This window comes from Ictidomys tridecemlineatus, chromosome 12, assembly GCF_052094955.1.
Source record: "Ictidomys tridecemlineatus isolate mIctTri1 chromosome 12, mIctTri1.hap1, whole genome shotgun sequence".
NCBI lineage: Eukaryota > Metazoa > Chordata > Mammalia > Rodentia > Sciuridae > Ictidomys > Ictidomys tridecemlineatus.
In genome coordinates, this window is record NC_135488.1 from 65,202,436 (window position 1) to 65,214,915 (window position 12,480).

General features: G+C 46.8%; 1 protein-coding gene across 1 annotated transcript in view; it reads right to left on the reverse strand.

The window, feature by feature from the left end:
* Window positions 1-12,480, reverse strand: part of Antxr1 (ANTXR cell adhesion molecule 1) — a 226,325-nt gene that overhangs the window by 87,988 nt on the left and 125,857 nt on the right. Inside the window, exon 13 of the mRNA XM_005322100.5 lies at window positions 5,363-5,458. Within this exon, the coding sequence (XP_005322157.1) occupies window positions 5,363-5,458 (96 nt within the window). The remainder of the gene's footprint in view (window positions 1-5,362; window positions 5,459-12,480) is intronic.

A 12,480-nucleotide genomic window follows, 5' to 3' on the forward strand; every position in this document is an offset into this window, starting at 1 on the left:
ACTGAACTTCTCAATAGATTCTAAGATTTATTCAAGAGTTCTGAGTGAGGCACTGTGTTATGCTGTGAGAATCTACAGTGTTAACTCCCAACAGCTTCACCTTGACAGGTGAAGGCAGACAAGAAGACAGTTATAACAGCATTATCAGGGCCCTGAAGAGCAGGCACAGTGCTAAGGTAGTCCATGCACAGGAGGGAAAAAGGACATGCCAGGCTGGAGAAGTAGGACCAGGTTAGGAAGAGCCTGCACATGCCACATCAAGGAGTTGGAACTTTATTTGGGAGCCACTGAATAGTCAAGAGGATTTGGACAGGGGAGTGTGCAGGACAAAAGGTCTGATTTTCCTTTTAAAGAAAAATCTCTATAGTGAAGATGAGAAAGACCAAAAGAGCAGTTAGAAAGAAATAGCCCAAGTGGGAGCACCCTAGACTAAGGCAACGGAGTTCATTCGTTCATTCATTCCTCAACGGTGTTATAAACAACTGCTCAGTGTTAGGTACTGTGCATGTGCTGGAGTAGAGGGAGGGAGGTGAGGGGCAAGAGGAGGTGTGAGAGAAGACTCTGAAGAGAGATCAGACGAGGCTTGAGAGAAGGCACCCATGATCACTCTGCCATGGGCAGCTTTTAGTTAAAGTCCATGGTTGAAGAGCAGGTGTAGGGGATATTGTGATGAATTTAGTTTGGGATATGTTAGGCAAGATGTCTACATGTGAGAGGTCCACGGGGCCCCTCTAATGTGGCCAGGTCCTTTGGAGCCAACACCCGTGATGGGTGAACACATCAAGTAATTGAAATCCTGGGAGTTGGTGATTCTCCCAGGACAAAGCACAAACATGAGCTTGGGGTTTGCTGAAGGCCTTGTAAAGGTGTCCTGGCCCATTAGTGCCCGGGGGCAATTCTTTCCCAAGGTGATCAGTGTCTTGGGAGCCAAGAGAAAACACACAATTGTGTGAGTCTGGGTGTAGGGATGGGCAGGCCCTGAGGTAGGGAATTGAGGGTGTTCCCGGGAGTGTTGCCAGGGACTCAGTAGATGAGAGACCAGGAGGCACTGGTTCCCTCCTCCAGATTTTTGATGTGGAGGAGCCAGTCTCCAGGGCTAAGCAGAGTTGACCCTGTCTCACTACCTGCTGAGGAGGGTGTGAAGGCGTTTGCCTGTGTGCACCAAGCTTTCAGCCTGGCTGGGCTGCAGGTTCACCCTGGCAGCTGGGTGAAGGTGAGCTCTCAGGACAGCTTGTACTTTCTAGAACAGTGTAGTGCCCACTCTCACTGAATCATTGCTGACTTTTTTTTCTTCTGTAAATCCTTAAGTTACTTATAACATTCACTCTTCTAAAACATTTCGACTTTCTTCCGCGATCCTCCTCTTATTCAGATTTCCTTTTCTTCCTCTTTGAAAAGTTCAGTTTAGGGATTTCAACAATTGATTCTAACTTGGGAGTAGATGGAGTGGGCATGACCTGAGCAGCTCTGGCGACAGCCCCTGTGGAACTGTGGTGAGCCTTTGTTTCGGGTAGAGCGATGACATATGAATTTTCATTTTGGAAACTCAATGAAGCCCAGAGGGTGCCTACTCCACTGCCTCTCTTGCTTTCAGTGTGGGTTTTTTTTTTTATTTGTGTGTGTATGTGCCAATAACTAAATGCAGGGCTCTTAGAAGCCAAAGGTACCCCTGAAGGGTACTGAGAGCCAATTTGGGAAGCACTGAAGGTTTCGATCCAGGTCATTTCTCTCTCTTTCCATCAGTTACTTCTGATAGACTATACTCAGCTCTGCTGATAATAAGTTAGAATCTAAGTCCCATTCAGCTGGGAGTTAAGAGCGCAGATGTGAGTGGGGTCCTTTAAGAGAAGGAAGATGTGACAGGGACTAACTACCAGCCACGCTCCTCCATCAACTTCATCCAGACAGGATCAGCAGGAAGCAGAAAGCAGGCCAAGGCAGAGGGCACCTAGTCTGGTCATGCTGGTCACTGCACGTACAAATGCTCTTTATGGTTAGTTAAAAGTGTCTGCCCTGCCACCCAGGACTTTGTATCCCTTTCCCATATCCAGCCACGGAGGGGTTAATGTTTGGCCCCAATCGGGGTGGGCCTTGCAGACTGTTAAATATTTTGGGTGACTCCTGAAGAGAACGCTGGGCAGGGGAGAGACTGGCCTCACACAGCCTGCAGCCCACAGTTGCAGGGTCTTCCTGCTTTTTTGGCTTTGCCAGCAACACTACAACTAGGATGTAGTTTTGGTGCCATATCCTGGGCATTTCTCATACTTGGTGGAGGGGCAGGGAGGGTAACGGAGGTTTGGGGACCACTGTTTACAAAGACAACAGTCCTCTGCTAGTCAGAGGACTGCCGAGGAGGGCTGTCACTCAGGGTAGAGAAACTTTCCAGAATCTTCTGAACCAGGGCCGTGGGGGAGGTTCCTACTTGCCCTCCTGCCTACTCCTGTTCCGACAACCCATGACTGCCCCCACCTCAGAACCTCGTCACTCATCAAGGAGAAAAGGGATCAACAAGTAGTTTTGGGGGTACATCAAGCATTGCAGCCCAGGCCAGCTTTCAGAAATAGGAGGTGGGGGCAGTTTTTATAGACATTATAAACAGGAAAATGAATCTCCAGGATCTTCCCTCATGAAGAAATCCTTAGGGACTTACAAAACTAGACCACATTAAGACATTTGGGCTGCTTTCCAAAGCAACATGGACTTAACCAGATAAATTCATTGAAAAATATTTTGAAAATTGCAAAACAATCTGGCCTTGGGTAACACTGCTTCCAATAATGAAAGGTTTGCTTGGAGAAATATTTCCCACCCATATAAGTTGAATGCCATACATCATAAATAGATTCCTATTTCAGCCAATTTTTTTTTTTTTTTTTTTTGTACCATGGATTGAATTCAGGGACACTTGACCACTGAGCCACATCCCCAGCCCTAATTTGTATTTATTTAGAGACAGCGTCTCACTAAGTTGCTTAGCACCTCATTTTTGCTGAGGCTGGCTTAGAACTTGTGATCTTCTTGTCTCAGCCTCTCCAGCTGCTGGGATTATCAAGTATTTTTTAATAATAATAATGATACACAACCTTTGCTCTGTGCTAGGTGCTTCTAAGGATGATATGTATAAACTTCTTTAATCTTTGCCATCTACCTGTGAGGTCAGGCTTTTATTGTCCTCGTTATACCAAAGAGGAAACTGAGACACAGAGAGGTTAAGTAACTTGCCCGAGAAAACATCCACAAGCTGGTGGAGCACTGCTAGGCTATCCTATTGCTCCCAGCTGTCCCCACCTAAGAGGTGACTGTAAAAATCAAAGGTGAACAGTATTCTAATAGATGTCCTGGTGTTCCCTGATTGCTGCCACTATCCCTGTCCACCTGCTTCTTTAAGAGTTTGCAGCAAGATTTTTTTTTTTTTATTTTCCTTCAGAATGTTTTTGAATCATCATAGAAAGGGTTCTGGCTGACTCATGGGGATTTTTGATCCTCAAAATAACATGGTTGTACAGCTTTAAGAATTTAAAAACTTCATTTAACTCTTGGAGCTGCTGTGGTGAGAATGTGTTTAACATCTTGGGAAGATCAGTCTCTCGTCGGGATGGTACTAATTGACTGGAGACTTGGGTCCGTCCTGGGTCTGTCCCTGCACATATGGGTTCTGTCTGCCTTGTCATCCCTTTCCAGAGTTCCTGCCACATGGTCCCCATCTTGGCTGGCTGGGTTGCTCATCTCATTTATTTATTTGCCACCTCTTTAAAATGTCGTTCGGAGGCATCTTCCCCTCCTTTTCAAGTCCAGCGCTCTCCATGGCTGTGGTCTGAGTTCACTTCAGTTCTGCCCACTGACCTGAGTCCTGGGTGTTGTGTGCCACATGCTGGAGTATCAGAGATAGAACGGGACAGGCCACTGTCCTGGAGAGGGTCCCTGTCTAATTTCCCCTGCTGGCCCCTGCCTGGAAGGACTGAAATACAGGACTAAATGGAAGATGCCCTGGCAGTCAAGCAAGTGGTGGTTGCTTCCAACTCACTGTACAGAGCACACGCGACTCACACGGGCAGGCAGGGCGCACAGGTGGAACTAGATGTGTCGGAGCTTGAGCTTTACTCCTTAGTTGGATATTACTTTATTGGGGCTTTTTATAGTCTAGGGACCAGGGAATAGAAACTGATGACAAGGGCTGGGTGCAGTAGCACATGCCTATAATCACAGCAGCTGGGGAGGCTGAGACGGTAGGATCGTGAGTTCAAAGCCAGCCTCAGCAAAAGTGAGGCGCTAAGCAACTCAGTGAGACCCTGTCTCTAAGTGAAATACAAAATAGGACTGAGGATGTGGCTCAGTGGTCAAGTACCCTGAGTTCAATTCCTGGTATTCCTCCCCAAATAGAAACTGATGACAAGACATATATCTTTTTGGCACTGAATCAACAGGGCAGGTTACTGCAGGTACTAAGCTATTTAGGGAGAAGCTGAATACATGTGGTGACTCCAGATGACAGTGATGGGAGGAGGTGGGTTCTTATTGATCTTTTAGCCAAAGTGCTTGGACCAGGGGTACTGAGACTGGAGGGGTGCCTATAAATGTTAGCTAAAGTTAATAAAATAAAGATGGGTGCCTCTCTTCTTTTTTATTTTTTCTTTGGTACCAGGGATTGAATCCAGGGGTGCTTAACCACTGAGCCACAACCCCATCCCTTTTCTATATTTTATTTTGAGACAAAACAACTGAGTTGCTAGGCTGCTGAGGCTGGCTTTGAACTTGCAATCCTCCTGCCTCAGCCTCCTGAGTCACTGGATTATGGAGAGTGCCTCTGTGCCTTGCTGGGTGCCTCTCTTGATTGTAAAAAATGAAGAGGCACTGAGACACTCCCTCAGATAGACAGAATACATGCTAAGATCATGGTGGTTTTGGAAGAGTATCAATTCAGGCAACTCAACAAGTGTGTGTGTGTATGTGTGTGTGTGTGTGTGTGTGTGTGTGTGTGTGTGTGTTTATGTGCGTGCACACACACGTGCATCATACACACACATTCATATACTGTATATTTATTACATGTCCAATAACACTCATCACTTAGGGTATCCTGTGCATGCTGTGGATCTTTCCTAAGCACCAGACCCAGAGTGGCCCCTCCAGCAGCCCTACCAGGGGCTGAGCCTCAGGGCAGCTCACATCCCAACCCACATTGACTACTCATGACTCATGGTTCCACTGATCAATGACAGTTTATGTTGATTTTGCACAAGTTGTGTAAAATATGTAAGATTTGTTCCCCACTGCTATAGTTCTTGATCCTTTTCTCCCTACTGGTAGCCCTGGGGACTTCATGTCACTGTTGCCTTGCATGACCCGAAGTTGGGGTACTTACCACAGTGCAGCAAAGGGGCCAGAACCACCAAAGCAGTGCCAGAGCCAAGAGCAGGAACAGAATCAGCAGGGCGATCGCCAGGATGGAGCCATCCGACTGTGGGGCCAAGAGAAAGGCAGTCAGGAGAGGATGGACCATGGGGAGGTCTTCCCTCCCCAAATTCCCACTACCAAGGGCAGAGCTGAGGCCCAGAGAAGTGCTCAGTTTGCCAAGATCAAGGCTGAAACTCTGCCCAGCATGTTGGGTGAATAGCATCATAACATACTCGGTTTAGCCAATTTTTAAGTGAAATGGACTTGACTTTTCAGGAAGGCCCTGCTCTTCTCTTTAAGTAAGAATTGTAACCCTACAGGGCACTGAGATGGCCTCCCACTGCCCTCTGTCCTTAGAGCTTATTCCCTGTACAATGACAGCCCCCAGCTCACTGAGACTGATGTTCTAGCCACTATCTGGGCAGATTCAGACAGTCCTACTCAGGACTCTGCTTCTCCCCCAATCCGAGTCAACAGATCATGTAGCAGATTTCCAAGGCCACGGGTGGAAGGCCTTGAGCCCCAGGTTGAGATGCTGAGAGTGGAGGAGGGCAACTGCAGCTGAACTTGGGAGGTGAGGGTGGGGTGGCTGAGACAGATCAAGTGCTGTCAGGGCAATGGAGGGAGGGAGGGAGGGAGGGAGACACTCGAGAATAATTTCACCCATTTCCAAGCATGCCTAGGCTAGTCTGAAAATAGACAGGGTTGCTGTGGCTCAGATGGTGGTTAACATTTGCAAACAGAAGTTCCTTTGTGCATCAGCATTGTAGGCTGCTGATTCAAGGAAGCCACTTGAGATCACAGGTCTAAGTCTCCTCCACGTTCCCTCCCTATCAGCTACTGAGAGCACAAATAGGCACAGCTCTCTGGGGAGGGGGGCCTAGGGACACATCGTTAGGGTATCGAAAGTGTCCTGAGTAAAAGACAGTTTGACTTTTGCCCTAAGAAAATAGGGATGTTTGCATAAATAATAATACTAATAAAAGAGGAAAAGAACACAAATGTTTAACAATTTGGGAAGGCTAAATAATGCATTATAGAATTACCATTGAAATCAGGTACTATGTCACCACTATTCTGTGAAACAATATTTAAATGTAATGGGAAAACATTCCTGGAATAAGGAGAGGGAATTTCTGTATATATGGGTCAAGAGTCAGAGGACAGAAAAACTGATTGTTTACTGAACTCTTTCACTGGTAGTTTACTGATATTTACTCACATATTAGTAGTAGTTTCATTGAGAGTAACCTTATGATAATTTAATTCTTTTTTGAAAATCTGTATATTCTTTCTTCCTCTTTTCTCATTTCATAATGAGAAAACAAAATTCCTGCAATTCCTCTTTAAAAATCCGGTGCCCATTCTGGCGTCAGAGCTCACTGAGTCCAGGGATTCTTATCCAGGTCAGTGGATCTATCAGGTCCAGAGATGGGCTTAGGAGGACGGAAGCTGGTGACCTTCCCATGATTTTCAGTGCCTCTGGGGGAGCCTGTTCACAGATTTTCGAAACTGTTGCCCTGCCCCACTTACAGAGGAGGGAGGTTGGGTGGTCTTTCCAGGGAAACAGAGCAGATTGAAGGGCAGAGCTGGAGGTGAGTCCCTCCCACTTGAATGCTCATCAGGGGCTACTGGAAGAGGTTTAAAGGCAGCTCTGACTCCCTGGAATTCTCTGGAATGTCTTTGACTGAAAAGCCAGGGAATTCAACACCCCCAGTCCCAAGCAAGAAGCCAAGGTTTGGGAAGGCCAGATTGCCCCCGGGGGAGCCACAGTCTTGGAAGCACAGGTGCAGGGCTGGGCTGAGGCAGGGGTGGGAAGAGTGCAGGGGGGGGGCAGACTCAACCGTGGTAGGGTGGATTCTCTGTCCCTGTCACATCATAACATGAGCTCTTGGTGGTGACAGGAAGAAATCACATGTATTTTCTAAACTTATTATTAGTCAAGGACAATCCTCCTAATCTCTGTTTCTACTTTCCATTAAATGGAGGTAATAAACCTCATCTGCCTCGTGGCACCAGTGAGGATGAAGCATAAGTAAGATGAAGATGGAAACATCTGGGCATCTGATGTAAGCCATCCTAACACTGGGCTGTGATTTTCTCTCCTTCTTCTTCTCTGGACAATGAATACTGTGGGCATCTCAGATCATAAATCTGTTTGCACTTGGAATATAAACGTGGGCATAAACCCGCCAATATATCCCAAGTGGTATGTGGAGCGACTTGAGGAAGTCACCGGTTGTCACTGAGTCTCCATTTTCCTTACCTGCAAAACGGAGTGGTTCTGGCATACTGAGAAACTTATAAAACAAGTAGCCTTTTATCCAGACTTGGCATGCCATTTATTCATATCACACATAATTTCCATATTCTATTTTTTCATTTCAGAGAAAGAAATTGTGAGGACATGTGTTTATATCCTTGTGGAAGGAGAAGGTTCCCCGTGAGTGGCAGGGATGAGGGACACACCCAATGAGGTTCGGGGAAGGGACACAGTGGGGGATTTCTCAGATTTGCACAAAATGAGGCTGGCTGGCTTTTCTTTGGCCACCTCTGGTCTGCCTCTCAGGAGCCACAGTTCTGCCTGGCTGTAGTGGAGGGCTTAGAAAGGGGTAAGGTGCAGAGAAGGAGGCCCTGGCCGGTAAAACAGCCTCTTGAATTGCTGGGATTACAGGTGGGTGCTACTGGGCTAGGTTCTTTTCTTAAAGAGCTTACATTCTGGTGAGATAACAATAATGATAATAACTGTCATTAGTATAGCTAATACTTATTGAGCACTTACTATGTGCAGTGATCATTTTTTCTGTGTACTAACATGCTTTCCATATGCCAGTTCATTTAATTTTGAGTTCAATAATTTTATTTTTCTTATAGTTAAAAATACTTAGGCAAGGAGGGGTGGAGAAACGTGTCCAAAGCCTCACAGAGAAGCCAGAATTTAAATGTGGGCAACTTGGCTCCTTGTTTAACCAGCAGGGTATCGGTATTAGAAAGTAGCCAAGTGCTGAAGAACAGCGCCTGGGAACTAGCACTTCACACAGGAGGAGACACTCCAAGGAGCTGCTGCCTGCAGGCACAGGAGAAGCTGGCATTCCTGCACAGAAGGGCAGCCACAAAGCTCTGGGGTCAGGCAGGTATGGGGTGGGGGAATGGCAGAGAAGGTCCATGGAGTCTGCAGGCAAGAAAGGAGGAGGGATCCCTGCTGTGACAGGCCCTGCAAGCCCAATGTGGCTTCTATCCTGAGTCAAGGGGAACCCTTGGTGGCTATAAACTGGGAGCACTGGGGCACTGCTGTCCATACTGAAGAGGAGGGAAGGATGAGGGGTCTAAGGACAGGCAGGAGGCTGTTGCTAATATGCCTAAGTCTTTAGGGAGGGCTTTTTACAGTGTCATTCCTGAGCACCTGCCTTTTATGAAATCACTCAGTACTCACTCCACTAACAATAGCTAGCCATTACTGTGCTCCACACCTGGAGAAAAGTTCCTGGTTTTATGCAAAGTGACATTTCTCCAGCCATGTTTGATCTGTCCCTTAGGAATCACGTTTCCATCTGTGCTCAGTGCTTTCTTTGCATCCTCTTTAATTAGATGAGTTTCATTTAAAAAGCCTCATAGGAGAGGGTGTGGTAATCCCAGTGACTTGGGACAGGAGGATCACAAGTTCAAAGCCACACCCAGCAAAAGTGAGGTGCTAAAACAACTCAGTGAGACCCTGTCTCTAAATAAAATATAAATTAGGGCTAGGGATGTGGCTCAGTGATTTTGTGCCCCTGAGTTCAATCCCTGATACGCAAAAAAAAAAAAAAAAAAATTCCAGGGCACAATATGCTCAGCCCTGCTCCTCTGGGCATTTGTATTTGGGATGTCAATCTGGGAGGTTGCCTGCCTTGAATAGCCAAATCCCTGCCTCATGGCTTTCTTGAATTCCTTCTGTTCCCAGATCCTGAAAGGAGGACATTACTTTGAAGACAAGGAGGGCATTGTTCTCAAAGGTATAGATTTGGAAACTTGAATAACAAAGACTTCTCCTACTTGGTTGGTGGAATCTGGGGATTCTGGATTTCTGACACATGGCAGGGGATGGGGGTGAGGAATCGCGTCTGGGCTTGTTTGCAACATGATAGGAGAGAGCCAGGCCTTGGATGATATAAACTCAGACACTGCTGCTCTGTTCTGTTTTGTTTTGGGGGTTGCCATGGAAAAGGGAGGAGCAGAAAATGGAGAGGAATTAGCGGGAGACCAGGGGGACTTCAACCAACGTAAAGAAACTTTGTGAAATCCTGCGTTGGACTTGCACTGGATTCTACCTAATGCCCATGGCATAGGGTATAGTCAAGTGACTGTCCTGCTGGGCTTGAAGAACTGTCCGTCAAGAAGGGCACCTCTGTCGCTCGTTCCTGATGCTTCTTTCTATGTTGGAGCACAGAGTGTGTCTGACTCCAGGCCTGTCTCTTCCTCTTTACTCATTCAGTAAATAAGGAAAGAGTAAACTGGGTATGTTGGGATGAGCTGTGTCCTTTGTTTCTGGGGAGCCTGAAATCCACAGGAAGGGTTGTCCTCCGTTATCCCAGGCAAGGTTTTACGAGTCCTGATGCTTACACAATTTGGGGGTGGGGAGGTAGGGGATGAAGAACCTCTTAAAGAAAAATAACATTACAATACAAAAGCAAAATTGTTAGGGTTCCTCCCAGGGCCTTAGAAAGGCCTAAAAGGGCCTGTTCAGATGAGGGTCCCTAAAGCTGAAGCTAATCATCTCCCAGAAACTTGGCCCCTGGCCGTGCATCTTCCTGGCCAGGCCCCAGGCCTGTGATGAGCTGGTAAATCTATTTAATTCTGGGCTCCAGTTTCTAGCCATTTGCTGCCACACTCTGCCAAGGTCTTCAGCTCGGTCATAAAGACAACACTGAGGCTTTCATATATCACATTTTGGCCTCGTGTCTCAGTTTATTCAGAATCCAGGCAGGGAAGAGACACGTTTTATTGCCCCCCACTATGGTGATACCCACCCCCACCAGCCCTGGGGTGTCCAGAATGAGTCCTGGTAAGTGTAACATTTACATTTTGACAGCAGCAGTATGCTCCATCTATGAATAAAGGGACTCTCAGGGCCTTGGCTGGCAGGGCGCTGGGTTTGTCACAGTTTTGGGGTCTAGCTTGGACAGATTCTCAGTATTCACACCAAAGTACAGAGGCCAGTTGGATGCTTTCATACGCACGTAGTGTCTTGTAAATATTTAACATGAAAGGATGAATCAGTAGGGTTTATTCTGCCACACTGAAGGGATATTAGCCAGTCTTGGCCAGAGTATGACAGGAAAATAGCTGATGATCCATGAGCGCTCTCAAGAGCTGGCAATGCCGCTGCTTTGGATTCTCCCCTCCACGGGCACCCGGGGACGTGGCAGATAATGTGGGGCTTCCTCTCCTCTTCCTTGCATTCCCTAGTTTTCTACAACAAGGTGAAGTTGACTTTGAGGCACCACTGGGAGCCCCCAAGGGAAAGAGACCTTGCAGCCAGGTCAGTGCTGGTCTATCCTCCTTGCGACTTCAGCAATGGCTTGTGAGAGGGACAGGGGCAGAGATCACAGACTAGGAACACAGGGGGCTTCACCCGCTCCAAGGAGAGACCCCGGGAGCAGAGGGAGTTGGAGGATGTGGCAGCTGAGCTGAGGGAGGCTGGAGCCTGAGTAACTGCCCCCCACCCCTCCCTCAAGGCCAAGGCTGGTGCTTAGGAGGTGTCACATTCCAGTGCTCTGAAGTGGAATTTAGACCCATCCCAAGCAGCTGCTCTGAGCTCTGTTTCCTGCCCAGACAAAAACTGGCAGAGCACGGGCAAGTTTTATTTTGAAAGGTGAAATTTAAGTCATTTTATTGCTGCTGAGAAGTTCTGGATGGGCAAGCTTGGAGACCAAAATTATTCTCTCTCGGAGCTTATATATTCTGACTGTTATTCCTGGAAGCCACCTTAGCGATTATCTAACTTACCCACCCACCCCACCCTGCATTTTATTGCAATCCTATTCCCCTGGCATCTGTGACAGTCCTCTCTGGACCACTGCCCCCCCCCCCAGCCTCCTATGTGATTATTCCTTTCCACCTTCCTCAGGGGCTTCTCCTGGTACCAGGACCCTTAAATGTCACTAGCCATCCTTTCTTATTTAAAATAGGTGTGTGTGTGTGTGTGTGTGTGTGTGTGTGTGTGTGTGTGTGTGTGATTTTTCAGTCTTCATTCAGCAGCCTTAAGTCTATTCACAGCGTTGTGCCACCCACAGGTCCCTCCTTGGTCCAGGGCTGTGTTTCTTTCCAACACTCTCCATGGTCTGCCTCATTTCCTCTCACCAAGACACTGATAACTTAAATCTTTATTCTCAGTCTAGACCTTTCCCTATTCCAGGCCCTGGTGAGATCTCACACTAACAGTTCACACTGAGCTCACGTTTTCCCCCATAACCCTTTTTGTTCTCATCCCCTCGTTGAATGGTACTACTTAGCAACCCTCCTTGGAAATCTGGAAATGAATCTGACTTTTCTTTTTGTTCCCCTGTTCTTTCTTCTCCAGGGTCATAACCTCCATCAGTATGTCCTGCTTCTCTGACCCAGATACTTCTCTAAATCTGCCTCTGTCTACTTCATCTCCAGTCTCATGGGTCAGGTTTAGAATCTCATTATTCCTTTCATACATAGTTGCAATGATCTCTTTACTGGTTTCTTCCACTTCAGTCTTCTTACCAGTAATTCCATCCTCTACACTGCAGTTAAAGTCAGTCGCTTTAAATGTGATTTTGATAACTTGAACTCTTTATCAGCTCTTCATTGCCTACAAAAGTTCTCAACATTTGGGAATTTGATGACAACGATACATCTCTTTCCTCAGAAAAGTACACATTCATATGTACAAACAAGCTCACAATTTTTTTATGACAATTCCATACAATCCCTGAATCCATACATGGACCTACTAGGTAGAAGATATTGGGTCCTACGTCCACATGAGGCCTCTCTTATTTCTCTAACCGCCTCTCTCATCATCTCCCTCTTTGAGTTTTTTTTTTTTTTTTTTGAGAGAGAGAGAGAGAGAGAGAGAGA